The 19,876-nt window shown below is 42.1% G+C and overlaps 1 protein-coding gene across 4 annotated transcripts; it reads right to left on the bottom strand.

Moving 5' to 3' along the window:
* Nucleotides 1–13,122: 13,122 nt before the first annotated feature.
* On the bottom strand, nucleotides 13,123–19,644 carry LOC139557421 (transcription factor E2F1-like). 4 transcript variants are annotated; one of them, XM_071372211.1, is made up of 8 exons: nucleotides 19,530–19,644; nucleotides 18,177–18,529; nucleotides 17,901–18,003; nucleotides 17,562–17,781; nucleotides 17,217–17,369; nucleotides 16,988–17,102; nucleotides 16,601–16,832; nucleotides 13,123–14,516 (listed from the first exon to the last, which is right to left on the bottom strand). In XM_071372211.1, the coding sequence occupies exons 2-8, from the start codon at nucleotides 18,420–18,422 to the stop codon at nucleotides 14,251–14,253; spliced, it is 1,335 nt and encodes a 444-aa protein (XP_071228312.1). In that variant the 5' UTR covers nucleotides 18,423–18,529; nucleotides 19,530–19,644; the 3' UTR covers nucleotides 13,123–14,250. The 4 variants fall into 4 exon arrangements, with proteins under 4 accessions (XP_071228312.1, XP_071228311.1, XP_071228314.1 ...); XM_071372210.1 differs by having other exon boundaries at nucleotides 19,388–19,627; XM_071372213.1 differs by having other exon boundaries at nucleotides 18,177–18,267; nucleotides 19,530–19,615.
* Nucleotides 19,645–19,876: the final 232 nt, after the last annotated feature.

Below are 19,876 nucleotides of genomic sequence, written 5' to 3'. Positions count from 1 at the left end.
TTGAATGATTTTTTTATTGGCAAGATTAGCAAACTTAGGCATGATATGCCAGCAACAAACGCTGACACTACACATCCAAGTATATCTGAATATATTAGAGAAAGACAAGCACTGTCATTTTGAATTCCGTAAAGTATATCACTGGGGCCAAACTTCCTGCCATCCAGGACATCTATACCAGGCAGTGTCAGAAGAAGGCCCTAAAAATTGCCAAAGACTCTAGCCACCGTAGTCATAGACTGTTCTCTCTGCTACCGCACGGCAAGCAGTACCAGAGAGCCAAGTATAGATCCAAAAGGCTTCTTAAAAGTTTCTTCCCCCAAGCCGTAACTCATGAACAACTTTTCAAATGGCTACTCGGACTATTTGCATTGATTAAAACTGCATTGTTGGTTAAGGGCTTGTATGTAAGCATTTCACGGTAAGGTCTACATCTGCTGTATTCTGTGCATGTGACAAATAAGATTTGATTTGAGATTGACTTCATCACTACTTGTATTTATGAGAGGTATTGACATGTTGAATGCACAAGCTGTCTGTTGGCGCATAGCTCGGACACACATGCATACCCCACAAGACATGGCACAAGAGGTCTCTTCACAGTCCCCAAGTCCAGCACAGACTATTGGGGGGGGGGGGGGGGGGTGCACAGTACTACATAGAGCCATGACTGGACTCTATTCCACATCAAGTAACTAATGCAAGCAGTAAAATCTGATTTAAAAAACAGATAAAAATACACCTTATGGAACAGCGGGACTATGAAGCCACACGATAACATATGCACTATACACACGTACACATGGATTTTGTACTGTAGATATGTGGTAGTGGTGGAGTAGGGGCCTTGAGGGCACACAGTGTGTTGTGAATTCTGTGAATCTATTGTAATGTTTTTAAAATTGTATAAAATGCCTTAATTTTGCTGGACCCCAGTAAGAGTAGCTGCTGTCTTGGCAGCAGCTAATGGGGATCCATAATAAATACAAATGACCTGCTACTGGCATTAAACAAAACATGTGTGGCCATGTATGCTGATGATTCAACCATATAAGCATCAGCAACCACAGCTAATGAAGTCACTGAAACCCTTAAAAAAGTTGGTCTGTTTTGGAATGGGTGGCCAGTAATAAACTCGTCCTGAACATCTCTAAAACTAAGAGCATTGTATTTGGTACAAATCTTTCCCTAAGTTCTAGACCTCAACTAAATCTAGTAATGATTGGTGTGGCTGTTGAACAAGTTGAGGAGACTAAATTACTTGACGTTACCTTAGAATATAAACTGTCATTGTCAAAACATATTGATTCAATGATTGTAAAGACGGGGAGAGGTCTGGCCGTAATAAATAGCCGCTCTGCTTTTTTGACACCATACTCCAAAAAGCAAGTTCTGCAGGCTCTAGTTTTTTCTTATCTTGATTATTGTCCTGTCGTGTGGTCGAATGCTGCAAGGAAAGACCTAGTTAAGCTGCAGCTGGCCCAGAACAAAGCGGCACGTCTTGCTCTTCATTGTAATCAGAGGGCTGATATTCAGTGCATTCGGAAAGTATTCAGACCCCTTGACTTTTTCCACATTTTGTTACGTTACTGTCTTATTCTAAAATCGATTAAATATTTTTTTTCCCTCATCAATCTACACACAATCCCCCATAATTACAAAGCACATCTTTTCAAATGTATTACAAATAAAAAACTTAAATATCACATTTACGTTAGTATTCAGACCCTTTACTCAGTACTTTGTTGAAGCACCTTTGAAAGCGATTACAGCCTCGAGTCTTCTTGGGTATGACGCTACAAGCTTGGCACACCTGTATTCGTCAGGTTGGATGGGGAGCGTCGCTGCACAGCTATTGTCAGGTCTCTCCAGAGATGTTTGATTGGGTTCAAGTCCGAGCTCTGGCTGGGCCACTCAAGGATATTCAGAGACTTTTACACCAATGCCACTCCTGTGTTGTCTTGGTTGTGTGTTTAGGGTCGTTGTACTGTTGGAAGGTGAACCTTCGCCCCAGTCTGAGGTCCTGAGCACTCTGGAGCAAGGATCGCTCTGTAATTTGCTCTGTTCATCTTTCCCTTAATCCTTACTAGTCTCCCAATCCCTGCCTCTGAAAAACATCTCCACAGCATGATGCTGCCACCACCATGATTCACCGCAGGGATGGTATTGGCCAGGTGATGAGTGGTGCTTGGTTTCCTCCAGATGTGACGCTAGGCATTCAGTCCAAAGAGTTCAATCTTGGTTTCATCAGACTAGAAAATCTTGTTTCTCATGGTCTAAGAGTCTTTAGGTGCCTTTTGGCAAACTCCAAGAGGGCTGTCATGTGCCTTTTACTGAGGAGTGGCTTCTATCTGGCCACTCTACCATAAAGGCTTGATTGGTGGAGTGCTGCAGAGATGGTTGTCCTGGAAGGTGCTCCCATCTCCACAGAGGAACTCTGGAGCTCTGTCAGAGTGACCATTGGGTTCTTGGTCACCTCCCTGACCAAGACCCTTCACCCCCGATTGCTTAGTTTGGCCGGGTGGCCAGCTCTAGGAAGAGTCTTGGTGGTTCCAAACTTCTTCCATTTAAGAATGATGGAGACCACTGTTTTCGGTGCTGCAGACATTTTTTGCTCCCTTCCCCAGATCTGTGCCTCAGCACAATCCTATCTCAGAGCTCCACGAACAATTCCTTCGACCTCATGGCTTGGTTTTTGCTCTGAAATGCACTGTCAACGGTGGGACCTTATATAGACAGGTGTGTGCCTTTCCAAATAATGTCCAACCAATTGAATTTACCACAAGTGGACTGAAATCAAGTTGTAGAAACATCTCAAGGATGATCAATGGAAACAGGATGCACCTGAGCTCAATTTCGTGTCTCATAGCAAATGGCCTGAATACTTATGTAAATAAGGTATTTCTGTTTACACTTTGTCATTATGGGGTATTATGTGTAGATTGCTGAGGAATTTTTTTCATTCAATCCATTTTAGAATAAGGTTGTAATGTAAAAAAATAGGAAAAATTCAAGGGGTCTGAATACTTTCCGAAGGCACTGTAAATAATATGCATGTCAGTCTCTGTTGGCAAAGAGTTGAGAGAGTGACTTCTTCACTTCTTCTTTTTGTAAGAAACATTAATGTGTTGAAAATCCACAATGGTTTGCATAGTCAACTTATACACAGCTCTGACACACACACTTACCCCACCAGACATGCCACCAGGGGTCTTTTCACAGTCCCCAAGTCCAGAAGAAATTCAAGAAAATGTACAGTGTTTTATAGAGTCATTATTGCATGGAACTAGGTTCCATCTTATATTGCCCAAATAAACAGCAAAACTGCTTTCAAAAAACAAATAAGGCAACACCTCACGGCCCGATGCCTCTCCCCTATTTGACCTAGATAGTTTGTGTGTATGTATTGATATGTAGGCTACATGTGCCTTTAAAAATGTTTTTATGTAGTTCTGTCCTTGAGCTGTTCTTGTCTAATAATGTTTTGTATTATGTCATGTTTTGTGTGGAACCCAGGAAGAGTAGTTGCTGCTTTTGCAACAGCTAATAGTTCTCTCAATAAAATAACAAATAACAAACAGCTACTTGAAACGGTACCTGAGGAAGTCCCACAGCATCATCAAGGACCCCACACACCCCAGCCACAAGCTGTTTACTCCCTTTCCGTCAGGCAGACGGTATCGGAGCAGGAGACAGGTTTCTACAGTGCCTTGCAAAAGTATTCACCCCCTTGGCATTTTTCATATTTTGTTGCATTACAACCTGTAATTTAAATTGATTTTAATTTGGATTTCATGTAATGGACATACACAAAATAGTCCAAATTGGTTCAAAAAATTATTTAAAAAATTAAAAACAGAAAAGTGGTGTGTGCATATGTATTCACCCCCTTTGCTATGAAGCCCCTAACTAAGATCTGGTGCAACCAATTACCTTCAGAAGTCACAATTAGTTAAATAAAGTCCACCTGTGTGCAATCTAAGTGTCACATGATCTGTCACATGATCTCAGTATATATATACAGCTGTATATAAAAGGCCACAGAGTCTGCAACACCACCAAGCAAGTGGCACCATGAAGACAAAGGACCTCGCCAAACAGGTCAGGGACAAAGTTATGGTGAAGTACAGATCAGGGTTGGGTTATAAAAAAATATCAGAAACTTTGAACATCCCACGGAGCACCATTAAATCCGTTATTAAAAAAATGGAAAGAATATGGTACCACAACAAACCTGCCAAGAGAGGGCCGCCGACCAAAACTCATGGACCAGACGAGGGCATTAATCAGAGAGGCCAAAGAAAACCCTGAAGCTCCTGTTTTTCCATCAGCAGGGACTAGGACTGGTCAGAATTGAAGTAATGATCGATGGCGTTAAATAAAGGGAAATCCTTGAGGGAAACCTGTTTCGGTCTTCAAGAGATTTGAGACTGGGAGGGAGGTTCACCTTCCAGCAGGACAATGACCCTAAGCATACTGCTAAAGCAACACTTGAGTGGTTAAAGGGGAAACATTTAAATGTCTTGGAATGGCCTAGTCAACGCCCAGACCTCAATCCAATTGAGAATCTGTGGTATGACTTAAAGATTTCTGTACACCAGCGGAACCCATCCAACTTGAAGGAGCTGGAGCAGTTTTGCCTTGAAGAATGGGCAAAAATCCCAGTGGCTAGATGTGCCAATCTTATAGAGACATACACCAAGAGACTTGCAGCTGTAATTGCTGCAAAAGGTGGCTCTACAAAGTATTGACTTTGGGGGGGTGAATAGTTATGGTCTTTTTTTGTTGTCTTGTTTCACAATAAAAAAGATATTTTGCATCTTCAAAGGCATGTTGTGTAAATCAAATTGATACAACCCCCCCAAAAAATCTATTTTAATTCTAGGTTGTAAGGCAACAAAATAGGCAAAATGCAAAGGGGTGAATCCTTTCGCAAGCCACTGTATCTACAAGCCACCTGACTGCTTAACACTCTAACTGGACTTCCCACCAATTTACTATTGCTAATACTGCACAATTTAAACACTTGCCCCTGAATACCCCCTTCCCTGGTACTTGTAAATATTGGACTATAAATGGTGCCTTCATGTATTATATACTGATGCTAAAATGTCTATATTCTACTAAGCCATGTTTGTTTTCTTAACTTTTATTTCCAATTGTTGCATTGTCGAGAAGGAACCTGTAAGCATTTCGTTGGACAGTACAAACCATGTGTATCCTATACATATATCTAATAAAACTTCAATGTTGTCATTTAAAAATTGGGACAGCACTATATCTGAGAGCTAAACTTCACTGTAAATGTTGTTCATTCTATCATGTCCCATGTTTATTCATGTGCCTCTTATCTCTGTAAAACGTTTCCCTCACACTGTCTGTCGAGGAAACACTCCCTACCAGTGAGTGGTATGATAGCCCCTTATCATCCAATAGGAGTTCATCATACTACAGTCACTGGACAACACAATGTCTGTCAGAGGGATACATGTACTAATGGAGGACATACACTCCCATTAATCAACAAAGAGCTGAATTAACATACAAAACCCTGTCAAGAGGTATATAACAATAATGCCATGCTCGCTCCACATTGCATTGATTGATTATTTCACAATGCATTCAGGGAAGAAGGCGGGACTTGCTTGATTTTTATGAAACGTAGACAAAACATTTTCAATATGTTGACAAATCTTTCTTGAAACAAATCAATAATAGGAATAACACATTTTAACATTAACTTAGCAAAAGCAAAGTGAAGACATTACACACACTCACATCCTTCGGTGTGCTCAGGAGAAAGCAATCATGCTTTATGCAGAAACAGAGACTTTGTGGAAGTTTTTGATGGCTGTGGAACTGTTGTTGTAAACCAGGCTTGCCTGCAACAGTTTTGTGCCAGTTGTTTTGTGCCAGTGGGGGGTGAAATATTTTTTTTTTCTGCATGGTCTGTCCTGGTTGCACTAGGTACACCTTAAGAGGAGAAAAATATTTGTAGAGAATGGCTGGAGTAAATAATGTCAAAATAATGTCAATACAATGCCTGTATTAAGTTAATCTAGGATGTCACTATAAGATCCATGAATGCCCCTATTCCTTCTACTGTTGCTAAAACCATATACAGTATATAAAACACAGGAATATACTGTGTATATAGCGTTTGTATGTTATTGTTTCATCTTATTGTCTGAGTCAGGCATTATACAACCTGTGTGACCTTTTTAGTTTGAGGTCAAAGTCTTATGATGCAACCACATGCATTAGTTCCATGAAACTGACAACCAAACGCATACCTGGTGACATACCAATACTACGTTTCTACAATACTTCCTCAAGAACAGGTGTTTTCGTTGTCATTAAAACAGAGAAAGTGTTAAACTTAGAATATGTTCCATAGAGACAGAGTACTTTGTCAGAATACTTTAGAATATAATCAGTTTCTAGGTCTTCTTCACGATCACTTACTTTGTCTGGTCTTTGCCCTCGATCAATCCTGAGCCTTCCACTGTCAGCACAGCACCGCTCAAAGGATTAGCGAAACCATCAGTGAAAGAAACCAGGCCACTGTGCTCCTTCTTCAGCTGAATGTTACCTCCACCGATGACCTGTGGAATAAAAGCACTTCAGAAACTGGGACTCTGCCTTGGAGGTACGTCAGTTAAAGACTAGATAAGTTGTTAGAGAGCATACTATAGAGATCTGTGTTGGGATGATGTTTAACTCTTCTGACACTGGGACTCGCTCTTTGGTCCGCTCATCCTTTATGACCATCGCCAAGTTAAGCAAACCCTCACCCACAAGCATGTTCTCATACTCAGAGTGTGGGATCTGGTGATGAACTGTCAGAACCGGAAGAAACACAGTAACAACGTAAACACAGTAGTAATGAAAAGAACAACAAACTATTTTATTATGGGAGACTACTGGATTTGGTGTCGAGCATAGAGGGTGTCTAAATTAAAACAGATGAAATATTTTTTCTTAAATCAGGATTGGAATGATTTTAGTAGGCTATTTAAAATTGTTGGTGTTGAGTTAGGGTATGACGACTGCCATACCCAATTGAAACCCCTGGTTGTGACTTGTTACCTGCACATGTGCCATATGAAACTGCTTGTGTGCCTCCCAGAACAGTTCCGTGGGCTGCCATTGTATTCTTTTGTTTGAGCATTGAGATTTTCTTTCAGAACCTTGGGGTCTTTCGCCCTGTTGGTGACAGTGACGCACAAGCAGTGGTGGAAAAAGTACCCAATTGTCATACTTGAGTAAAAGTAAAGATACCTTAATATAAAGTTACTCAAGTGAAAGTGAAAGTCACCCAGTAAAATACTACTTGAGTAAAAGTCTAAAAGTATTTGGTTCTAAATATACTTAAGTATCAAAAGTAAATGTAATTGCTCAAATATACTTAAGCATCAAATGGTAAAAGTATGAATCATTTCAAGCAACATTTTCTTGTTTTGTAAACGCATGGATAGTCAGGGACACACTCCAACACTCAGACATAATTTACAAACGATGCATGTGTTTAGTGAGTCAGCCAGATCAGAAGCAGTAGGAATGACCACGTGTTCTCTTGATAAGTGCCTGAATTGGACCATTTCACTTTTGGGTGTCAAGGTACTTTTGGGAGTCAAGAAAAATGTATGGAGGAAAAAGTACATCATTTTCTTTAGGAATGGAGTGAAGTAAAAGTACACCACTGTACACCACTGTGCACAAGTAAATGTTCTCCCCCAACCTTGCCGCTGTCTCAATCTTCAAGGAAACCTACAAACTCTGAACTGTCGCTACGGAGAGAAATGGACAGAGGATGAGGTGTGATAAACAACAAAATACATAATGAAAAACTAAAACCAAAATGTTTCACTTTTACAGGTACGTTGCATGGGTAACTGAAAAAAGTATACGGTAAGTATGTCAGACTTTTATATCTTGACAGCAGAATAATTTTTGTATAGTTGTGATTTAGTTGTATGGTATTTCCTGATGTTAGCACTGTCTTACTTTCAGTACACTTGTAAGCACAGGTGAGGCTCTGAGGTCTCTCCGAGTCCACGTTCTTAGTGAGAACCGACCCTCTGTTTGTACACACTCGTCCCCAACACCATTCCTCACTATCACCATGACAATGTCCACATTGACCGAAGCATAGATGAATGGAGTATTGTACAAAAAGTCATAACATCGCTTTCTGAGGCCTTTCACTGGACACGGACTACAGCTGAATATTCCTGTAGATGTTGCCGATGTTATCATTCTATTCACTTGAAGAATTGTATGATCATAGGCTATCTATTGAAAGGGCAAACATTTGACGATCAGATATTTCAGACAATCAAAGGTCAAAATGAGATTAAAACAGCATAGTCTTAATTAGCTTTCAATCTGTCATCTTCATGATTTAATTAACAGAAAGTGATTATCAAATAGTATAAGGTATTTGACCTGGATCCAAATACCTGCCAACCGCCAAAACCTTGGCACAGGTTAGTTTGGCGACGAGTATGAACGAGAACCAACGAGAACGTACAGGTCGCAGTGGTGGGTAGTGTATGAGGCTTTGGTGACAAAACGGATGGCACTGTGATAGACTGCATCCAATTTGTTGAGTAGAGTGTTGGAGGCTATTTTATAGTTGACAACAACTATAGTAAACAACCTCCCCTAACCTCTCAAGGATGCTGCAGGGCCCCACCCAGTGACTGTCCAACTTGGGGCATCTGCCTTTCTTTCTCAGAGGATTATAGACCCAGACCAGCTCCCCAGCCACAAAGTGCCTTCCCCGGGTGTGCACGTCATAGTTCCTTTTCTGCCTCACACCTGCATTCACCAGCTGCTCTCTGGCGAAGGTGTGGGCTGTCTCCAGGCGGTCCTGGAGTCTCCGGGCATACTCTGGCCCTGGGGGAACAGGAGGGCTATCCAGGGGCCGACCAAACGCCATCTCCGCAGTGGTGCGGATCTCTCTCCCCAGCATGAGGAGGGCAGGCGTGCAGGAGGTGGAGTCTTGGACAGCGGAGCGGCATGCCATGAGGACCATAGGCAGGTGCTTGTCTCAGTCACGCTGGTGTTTGGCCGGGATTGACAGCCAGCTGCTGTCCAAGCGTTTTGTTGAAGCGCTCCACAAGGCCATCACTTTGAGGATGGAGAGGAGTAGTGCGGGTCTTGTGCATACCCAGCCTCTCACACATGGTGGCGAACAGACGGGACTCAAAGTTTCTGCCTTGGTCGCTGTGAATGGACTCCACAAGGCAGGCTGCCTTATATACAGGAGGAAGAGGAGACAAACAGAGAGAGGTAACAGTTGTTCCCAAACTTGGTGCTGTATGTGATGAGCATGTTGTTGGCTTGGCACAAACATTACACCTTAGAAGTCAAGCCGCTCAACAATGGAGAATCCACCAATACATGACATATACACTGACTGCACAAACCATTCGGAACACTGGCTCATTCCATGATATAGAGAAACCAGGTGAATCCAGGTGAAAGCTATGATCCCTTTTTGATGTCACTTGTTAAATCCACTTCAATCAGTGTAGATAAAGACGAGGAGACAGGTTAAGGAAGGATTTTTAAGCCTTGAGACAATTGGGACACGGATTGTGTATGTGTGCCATTCAGAGGGTGAATGGGTAAGACAAAATATTTAAGTGCGGGGTATGGTAGTAGGTGCCAGGCGCACCGGTTTGAGTGTGTCAAGAACAGGAATGGTGCTGCCTTTTTCACACTCAACAGTTTCCCGTGTGTGTCAAGAATGGTCCACCACCCAAAGGACATCCAGGCAACTTGACACAACTGTGGGAAGCATTGGACTCAACATGGACTCAACATTGGACTCAACATGGGCCAGCATCCCTTTGGAACGCTTTTGACACCTTGTAGTCCATGTTGACATGGACTTGAGACCATGCCCGACAAATTTAGGCTGTGCAACTCAAGGGAGTGCAACTTAAATTAGGAAGCTGTTCCTAATGTTTTGTACACTCAGTGAAGTAAAAGAACACATTAAAACTCAGTGACATTTCAATTATTTATGTCTTGAACCAGGGATTGAGATTAAATTCTGAAAGGCACTTGCCGATCAGGCAAATCGGGAGTATTTTTTTGCTTGCCTGATTTTAATGATAATTTACTCAAAAATGTAAATTAGTTATGTACACGCAGAAGTGCCATATATTGCCATATACAGTGAGGTCCAGAATTATTGGCACCCTTGATAAAGATGAGCAGAAAAGACTGTATAAAATAATACAAATACTGAGATACAAGAGATTTTGTTTAACAAGTAATATTTTTTTCTCTCAAAAAGAGGGGTAAAAATGATTGCCACCTATTTTCAATACCTTTCAATAACTCACCTTGAGAGAATAACTGCACTGAGCCTTTTTCTAAAAATGTATACATTTAGAGAACACATTTGGAAGGATCTTACACCATTCCTCAATGCAGAATCTTTCCAGATCCTTGATATCCTTCGTCTGCTCTTATGGACTTCCCACTTCAATTCAAACCACAGGTTTTCAATGGGGTTCGAGTCTGGAGACTGAGATGACCATTGCAAGAGGTTGATTTTGTGGTAAAAAAAACATGTTTTTGTGGATTTTGATGTGTTCTTGGGGTTATCATATTGCTGGAAGATCCACTTGCGGCGAAGTTTCAGACTCCTGGCAGAAGCTACCAGAATTTTGGATAAAATGTCCTGGTACAGGGTAAAGTTAATGATGTTTGTTGACCTTAAGGGCCCCATGACCAATGGAAGGAAATTAAGCTTCCACTGGTCCTGGGGCCCTGGATCTTCCACCAAAACAATAACCCAAGCCTAAAATTATCCGCTGCAATTGTTGCAACCCCTATTACTAGCCTGTTCAACCTCTCTTTCGTATCATCTGAGATCCCTAAAGATTGGAAAGCTGCCGCGGTCGTCCCCTTCTTCATAGGGGGAGACACTCTAGACCCAAACTGTTACAGATCCATATTTATCCTGCCCTGCCTTTCTAAAATCTTCGAAAGCCAAGTTAACAAACAGATCACCAACCATTTTGAATCCCACCATACCTTCTCCGCTACGCAATCTGGTTTCCGAGCTGCTCATGGGTGCACGTCAGCCACGCTCAAGGTCCGAATCGATATCATAACCGCCATCGATAAGACAGTATTGTGCAGCCGTCTTCATCGACCTGGCAAAGGCTTTCGACTCTGTCAATCACCACATTCTTATCGGCAGACTCAATAGCCTTGGTTTCTCAAATGACTGCCTCGCCTGGTTCACCAACTACTTCTCAGACAGAGTTCAGTGTGTCAAATCGGAGGGCCTGTTGTCCGGACCTCTGGCAGTCTCTGGGGGTGCCACAGGGTTCAATTCTCGGGCCGACTCTTTTCTCTGTATATATCAATGATGTCGCTCTTGCTGCTGGTGATTCTCTGATCCACCTCTACGCAGATGACACCATTCTGTATACTTCTGGCCCCTCTTTGGACACTGTGTTAACAAACCTCCAAACAAGCTTCAATGCCAAACAACACTCCTTCCGTGGCCTCCAACTGCTCTTAAATGCTAGTAAAACTAAATGCATGCTCTTCAACCGATCGCTGCCCGCCCGACCAGCATCACTACTCTGGACGGTTCTGACTTAGAATATTTGGACAACTACAAATACCTAGGTGTCTGGTTAGACTGTAAACTCTCCTTCCAGACTCACATTAAGCATATCCAATCCAAAATTAAATCTAGAATCGGCTTCCTATTTCGCAACAAAGCCTCCACCTATGCTGCTAAACATATCCTCGTAAAACTGACTATCCTACCGATCCTTGACTTCGTAATTTAAAAAATAGCCTCCAACACTCTACTCAGCAAATTGGATGTAGTCTATCACAGTGCCATCCATTTTATCACCAAAGCCCCATATACTACCCAACACTGCGACCTGTATGCTCTCGTTGGCTGGCCCTCGCTTCATATTCGTCACCAAACCCACTGGCTCCAGTTCATCTATAAGTCTTTGCTAGGTAAAGCCCCGTCTTATCTCAGCTCACTGGTCACCATAGCAACCCCCACCCGTATATTTCACTGGTCATCCCCAAAGGCTGCCTTTCCTTCCAGTTCTCTGCTGCCAATGACTGGAACAAATTGCAAAAATCAGTGAAGCTGGAGACATATCTCCCTCATTAACTTGAAGCATCAGCTGTCAGAGCAGATTGCCGATCACTGCACCTGTACACAGCCCATCTGTAAATAGCCCACCCAACTACCTCAACCCCATTTGTTATTTATTTTTGCTCTTTTGCACCCCATCATCTGCACATCTATCACTCCAGTGTTAATGCCAAATTGTAATTATTTTGCCACTATGGCCTATTTATTGCCTTACCTTCCTAATCTTACTACATTTGCACACACTGTATATATATTTTTCTATTGTGTTATTGACCTTACGTTTGTTCATCCCATGTGTAACTCAGTGTTGTTTGTGTCACACTGCTTTCCTTTATCTTGGCCAGGTCACAGTTGTAAATGAGAACTTGTTCTCAACTGCCCTACCTGGTTAAATAAAGAATATATATATATATATATATTTTAAAATCCTGCCTGTCATCTACAGGGGAGGAATCAGACAGTTCAGTATTGGAATTCTTTGTATTTTGTTTGTAAAAATATACGCAGGTTCAACTTGCCCGACAGTCATACATTGTCTGTCTTTCACTTAAACAACGGGATGGAACTAGAAATATCTGTTTTACGCTAATGGAACTCTTTGCAGTTTGTTTTCACTTTATTTTTTATCATCAACTACCCCATATAGCAATGTTTTTATTCTTCAAAAAACAAATTTGATACAAAAGACATGCTTGATAAACCACTCGGATTGGTACAAGTAATTATTTGTGAATTTGTGAAAAAAAAATGTTTTTGTAATTGTTGTTATAAAACAAAGCGCTGAACAATGTGAAATTGACTGCAGAGTTAAATTCCCTTAAGCATTTTTAACACAGTGGCTGAATTCTCAAGTACAGTAGCCTGACAGCCCCAAATAGTAGTAATCCACAATTTGCTGTTAAGAAATGCAAATCTAACACTTTCATTCAAACACCTCAATTAGACACAGAATAACACTTGAATTGAATCCATCCAACATTTATTTTTTATTTTTTATAAGGCACTGCATAAGACCTGCAGAAAACGAGCTGTGATAAGGTTCATGATAATGACAAACTGTGATATAATGTATGACTAACAATCAACCAAATGTAAGGCCTAGTAAAACAATATATTCAAACTGTAGACCAATATGGACAGGTTTTAAAAGAGATCATATTTTCTTATTGGTAATTAGATTACCAAACAGATCTCATCAATGTTAAAAGGAAAGGTTTGCCCATTTTGAATGTAAGCGTTTTTGTGCATCTCAAGATTGAAAAGACAATAGCTTAGATAAACATGAAAGGACCCCGGGAATCGATAGAACATCGCTCAGAGATGCACAAAAACGATATAACATTCAAAACGGGTGAATCATTCCTTTAAGGTACTGGTTCTCAATCCTGGTCCTGGGGACCCAAAGGGGTACACATTTTATTTTTGCCCTAGCACTACACACCTGATTCAAATGATCAACTCATCAAAAGGCTTTGATGATTTGAATCAGGTGTGTAGTGCTAGGGCAAAAACAAAAATGTGTACCCCTTTGGGTCCCCAGGACCAGGATTGAGAACCACTGCTTTAAGGCATGACATCCCAACCCCCATCCCAAACTTCATCTATAAAAGGTCTCTTAACCTACATAGGCTATATCCTGCCATTACCATTGGCCAACATACTGTAAGACTTCTTAAAATGCATCTGAAACCCAACTCTTAGCAGAAAAGTCTGACTCTTCCTTACACCTGAGACTATGGCAAAAATGCCTACTTAATATAACAAATTCAGTATTAGCTTCCAAGCTGATAAGTCCATTTCCCACAAGTACACCTTCTCAAGCCACTTAAGGGGGAAAAAAACAAAAAAAACATTATTGGTACAAAAACATTATCTGTATAGAAATAAATTAAATAGCCATCTAAAGCTAACCTCTTTTGCTAGACGACTTAAGTGCCATTACTGTCTGTGCTGTACATGGTCCATTACTGTCTGTGCTGTACATGGTCCATTACTGTCTGTGCTGTACAATTCTGTATTTTAGCCACATGGGAATACTTTTCTGAGAGGGGAAATGGGTGTGTATTGGGTGTTTCCATAGAGATACAACCTCATTCTTGTTCTGTGGGTGTTTCTCTCCACCCCAACTCTAGTGGGGTGAAGTCTCCAAAGTCAGAGTCAAACAGTTCAGTGATGCCCTCATGCTCCTCTAGACCAAAGTGGTAGCTGTGGCTTTGTGGCGGGGACAGGTTGATGAACCCATCCAGTGGGTTACCAAGGCCCTCCACACTGAGGAAGTCAGAGGATGACAAGGGTGAAAGGTCAAATTCTGGCAGCACTCCCAAGTTGGGGAACGGGTCACATTCCAGGACTGCTCCTGTAAAAAATAAATAAATGGAAATGCAGTTTTAGTGACCACGGCAAATAGCCATTTAGGAATGTTAAAGAGCGACTGAACGCACCGATTCTGTATGGGTTTCTCTGTTGCTCATTACGAAAAACAAGATTTCAGTCTTTGGGGGTGTGGTTCGATGTGGCAGTTACTAATGTTTGTCCCCCATGAGACACCATAGGAAGCCAGGATCACGTCCTCAAAATAGTCAGAATGAATCGACAGCGCATTCGGAAAGTATTCAGATACCTTGACTTTTTCCACATTTTGTTACAGCCCTATTCTAAAGTTGATTCAATAGTCACCCCCCCTCAAATCTACAGAAAATACCCCATAAAGACTAAACAAAATGTATTAAAAAATAAAACAGGAAAATCACATTTACATAAGTATTCAGACACTTTACTCAGTTCTTTGTTGAAGCACCTTTGGCAGAGATTACAGCCTTGAGTCTTCTTGGGTATGACGCTACAAGCTTGGCACACCTGTATTTGGGGAGTTTCTCCCATTCTTCTCTGCAGATCCTCTCAAGCTCTGTCAGGTTGGATAGGGAGCGTCGCTGCACAGCTATTTTCAGGGCTCTCCAAAGATGTTCGATCGGGTTCAAGTACAGGCTCTGGCTGGACCACTCAAGGACATTCAGAGACTTGCCCCGAAGCCACTCCTGTGTCATCTTGGCTGTGTGCTTAGGGTCGTGGTCCTGTTGGAAGGTGAACCTTTGCCCCGGTCTAAGGTCCTGAGCACTCTGGAACGGGTTGTCATCAAGGATCTCTCTGTACTTTGCTCTGTTCATCTTTCCCTCGATCCCAACTAGTCTCCCAGCATCTGCCGCTGAAAAACATCGCCACACCATGATGCTGCCACCACCATGCTTCACCGTAGGGATCGTGTCAGGTTTCTTCCAGACGTGACGCTTGGCATTCAGGCCAAATAGTTTAATCTTGGTTTCATCAGACCAGAGAATCTTGTTTCTCATGGTCTGAGAGTACTTTAGGTGCCTTTTGGCAAACTCCAAGCGGGCCGTCATGTGCCTTTTACTGAAGAGTGGCTTCTGTCTGGCCACTCTACCAGAAAGGCCTGATTGGTGGAGTGCTACAGAGATGGTTGTCCATCTGAAAGGTTGTCCTATCTCCACAGAGGAATTCTGGGGCTCTGTCAGAGTGACCATTGGGTTCTTGGTCACCTCCCTGACCAAGGCCCTTTTCCCCCGATTGCTCAGTTTTGCTGGGCGGCCAGCTCTAGGAAGAGTCATTTAATAATGATGGAGGCCACTGTTCTTGGGAACCTTCAATGCTGCAGATGTTTTTTGGTAACCTTTCCCCAGAATTGTGAGTCGACACAATCCTGTCTCTGAGCTCTACGAACAATTCCTTCAACCTCATGGCTTGGTTTTTGCTCTGACATGCACTGTCAACTGTGGGATCATAGACAGGTGTGTGCCTTTCCAAGTCATGTCCAATCAATTGAATTTACCACAGGTGAACTCCAATCAAGTTGTAGAAACATCTCATGGATGATCAATGGAAACAGAATGCAACTGAGCTCAATTTTGAGTCTCATAGCAAAGGTCTGAATGCTTATGTAAATAAGGTATTTCAGTTTATCATTTTTTATACATTTGCAAAAATGTCTAAAATCCTGTTTTTGCTTTGTCATTTTGGGGCATTGATGAGGGGGAAAGAAATCATATGACATTTTAGGAATGGTAACGGGAAATAGGCTGTAACGTAACAAAATGCACTGTAAGACAACTCAAGAAATCTGTAATTAACTGACATTATTGCATAGGTTTTGGTCGGGCAATTTAAATCTACCTAAGGTGTTTGGTGCAGTATTTCTCAAGTAAAAAAATGTGTGACGTGTTGTCTTATGTAAACAAAGTACAATACGCTACGCTGCTGGGTAGTCTGTCTCACCTTGTGTTTCTGACCAATATTGATTCCCATAAGCTGTTTTCTATCAGATAGGTTGTTTATTGCCTTCAGTTGTGCTTTAATGGATTTCTTGGAAGAAATCCCTGACATTCTTGAACCTATCAGGGTGACAGTGTGACACTGAGAGCAGCTTACCCGCTTCACGAAACAATGGCAGTGGAGAGGAGTTCTGTTGGGACGCAGCTGTTGACGATGTCATTTCCTGTGTGGAACTGCACTGTGGTTGTTCTGCAGGCTGGGGCATTATCTGGTATGTGGCTTTAGAAGGGCTGATGCCTGTCACTGGGCTGCAGACACCAGAAATGTCCTCTGGACACAGGAAGACATCAATGGGACCCTGGGTGCTCTTCAGGGAGACCTGATAGCCCTGCCAGAAGACAACAAAGGAATAATTTATTGAAACAGAGAGGATACAATTCAATAGTTGTGGTTGGTATGTAAACCACATTAGCTGGAATACAGTATTTGGTCCAGAAGAGAGTCTTGAGCAAGCGTCCATTGGTCTATTATCCTCCCACATACCTCACTGGGCTCTGAGACTTGCATCTGGGTCTCTGGAGGGGCTCTGATGACCATCACCAGCTGGTCAGGAGAGTCAAAAGACTTCCGTAGATCCTGGCACATCAAATAACCCAGCGTGCAATTATGTTAAAGAAAAAATACTGACCTATAATGCATATTCAAATACATACAGTAGATACAAAAAGCACAGACACACAAACAGAAAGACAGACAAGACACAAAAGGATATTTCTTGTTCTGGGTATCCTCAGTGAGGAGTCTGAGCTGGAGGTTACACTTGGTAATGAGCTCATCCAGTTTCTCCTCCGCCTGTGTCAAATCAGAGACCTCTTTCTGTAGGTCCTGGTAACGGGAAACAGATGCTCCATCAATGCGGTTCCCCCTGTGACAAACAGAATGTTAGGATAATGTTTTTTTTTAGCTAATACACATATCCTGTGGAATCACTGATGATGGTGTATTGTATGTATTGAATAATATCTGTAGAGGCCTGCACAATAAGGATTGTAAGCCAGAAAGGCCAGAACACACTTTTGATATTGTCATACTGTACAGTACGTGAGTCCAGACTTACAGCCATTGTATGTTGTTCTTTGATTTCTTGGAGATGAGCTGGATACCCTCCAAAACATTGGTGATGTCATAGATGCGTCTCTTCTGCACTTCCAGGACCTGTGAGGCCCAGTTGAGGTCCACCACCCCGTCAGGAGACTGGGCTAGCAGGTCCAAGAAGCGCTTGGTGGTCAGGTTCAAAGATGTGTCATAGCGAGACTTCTCTGTCGAAGGCTTTGGAACTGATAGCGGGACACAATAATGAAAAAACTTGTATTTATTGTCTTTGGCCAAAATTATAATAGTTACAACTGAATTTAAATGAATAGTTATATTCGAATTGTGAACAGGGGGTCTGTACCTCTGGGTGGTGCTGGTGTGGACGTTGGGGCCCTCCCAAGAGAAGGTGGGCGAGAGGTGCTGACATACTGGTGATCACTGTCCAAGTCCAGCTTCCTCTTCACCTGAAACAAGTTATGGGGGGGGGGGGGAAACAAAGGTCAAAAGTTAGTGTGGATGCTACAGATCATTCTTTCTCACACAGACACACTTTCTGTAGTCATTGTACAGGGATAACTTCACATCACATTCCCACCCCGGCCAACACCCATATCAAAATGGTCAGTTAGCTACCTACCGGAGGTCGTCCCAGAGTTGGCCGTCGCTGGTCCTGGACCACATCCGCAGGGCCTTGGGGGGTAGCGAACAGGAGGATCTCTCCAGTGTTGCTGGGGACAACTGAGTTTAAGCCCACATTGCTGGGGGTGGAAATTATGACTATCTGGTGGTTCTCTGATAGGTCAATACTCCCAGCATTCAAAAGAGACTCAAAGTCTGCCAAAAGATCCTCCGACGTCTGACCTGATATGAGTGCCTCTGACATGGCACACACAACCGGGGTGCTCTAGTCCCCTAAATTGTCTTTTGTGGCAGAATTCAAGTCCAATGGCTTGATATGCTACTATCAGCACCTTCTGACACAAGTCATCTCTAATTTGGGAGAATAATAGTGCAAACGTATTAGAAGAGTTGGTTTACAAATACTGAGGTTAAGCATGTCTAATATTAACATTAGCTTACTGACAGTCAAGCTTCAACAACTAAAACTCACAAAATCAAAAATGCATGGTAATGCTTCCTCACAATTAGCCAGCTATAAAATAACCTTAGAGACAGTTGTTGCGCTTTCGGACAGCTGCAGTCTAGCAGACTGTAGTTACAGTCCGTAGCTATACAAGATAAATTGTTATATTGAATAATTTATCTATAGTTTACAAAAGTGAAATAAACATGCATCATTGTTAGCTAGCGTGCTAACTCGCTGCTAGCTTTTCTATGCAATCTATTGTTTTCATCTTTACAATGAGAGTGCGGTGAGGCCTGGCCACATCTATCAACTACTTTCCCTTTGTCAATTCGCTACCTAACGTTGGTTGACATCAAAAATAACGTTCGTTTGGTACAGTTTGTAAACACAACTCATCATTTGCTTACTGTGTTGCTAGCAAGCAGACTTCCTTGAATACTGCAACGACCTAGAAAAACTTAGCTACTCTAGTTAGCTACCTAGCTGGTATTGTTAGCCAAGAAAAGTGGTTGTGTTGGCTTCAGGGTTAGGATGGGACAGAAGACACAAGCCAATTCAGTTTCAGACTAAATGTACCAGCAACATATTAGCTACAAACAAATCAGGAACCTAAATAGTTTGTATTCTTCCTAACGCAATATTGCACTAACCTGAACTTTTAGTTCAGCTACCTTGGACGAATAACTGGATTTATTACGCATCCTTTCAAATGACAATTAGGGCACCTTAGAATGCTAGCTAGCTTGCTGCAGTAACGTTACCAGCCAACTCAGTTCTTCACCCTCTCGTTTGGTCAGCATACCCAGGAACCAATCCGACAAAACCGAAATAATGGCAAATATTCCCCCCCAAAAAATCTACATTATCCTATAAACAAATTATATGGATCATCTTGTTGATCACCTTGACTGAAATCCATCCATAAAAGTTATAATCTGAGCGCCAAACCGACTGTGTTATTGTTGTTATTGTTCCAGCTGATCAGAACAAGTGTTGAGGTTTACGCGCCAAATATTTTTGCCGCGAAACATGCACGTGCATGAAAATCACGATTTCAATTGGTTGGGCGAATGCACCCCTCAAACGTCAGAATTTCCCAGATTTGTCATTGGCTCCCGTGAAATGCCACTCTCTGTGATGCCACGCTTTTCATTGTTATGAATGGGAAAACATGTTTTTGGCTAATAAACTGTGGAAAAGTGTACCTTTGAATATGTCATGAGTGATTTGATTAGCTTATTCTTTGTTAA

This window comes from Salvelinus alpinus, chromosome 28 (genome assembly GCF_045679555.1).
Source record: "Salvelinus alpinus chromosome 28, SLU_Salpinus.1, whole genome shotgun sequence".
Lineage (NCBI taxonomy): Eukaryota > Metazoa > Chordata > Actinopteri > Salmoniformes > Salmonidae > Salvelinus > Salvelinus alpinus.
Note: the sequence above shows the minus strand (reverse complement) of the source record. Positions and strands in the feature narration are given on the sequence as shown.

What these genes read in the sequence shown, in the direction of transcription:
- LOC139557421 (XM_071372211.1), bottom strand. Translation starts at nt 18,422, where the DNA reads ATGTCAGAGGCACTCATATCAGGTCAGACGTCGGAGGATCTTTTGGCA. An exon ending in CACACCAGCACCACCCAGAG is followed by an intron (nt 17,782 to 17,900) that starts GTACAGACCCCC and finishes TCCCGCTATCAG; the next exon opens with TTCCAAAGCCTTCGACAGAG. An exon ending in AAGTCTCAGAGCCCAGTGAG is followed by an intron (nt 16,833 to 16,987) that starts GTATGTGGGAGG and finishes GTCTTCTGGCAG; the next exon opens with GGCTATCAGGTCTCCCTGAA.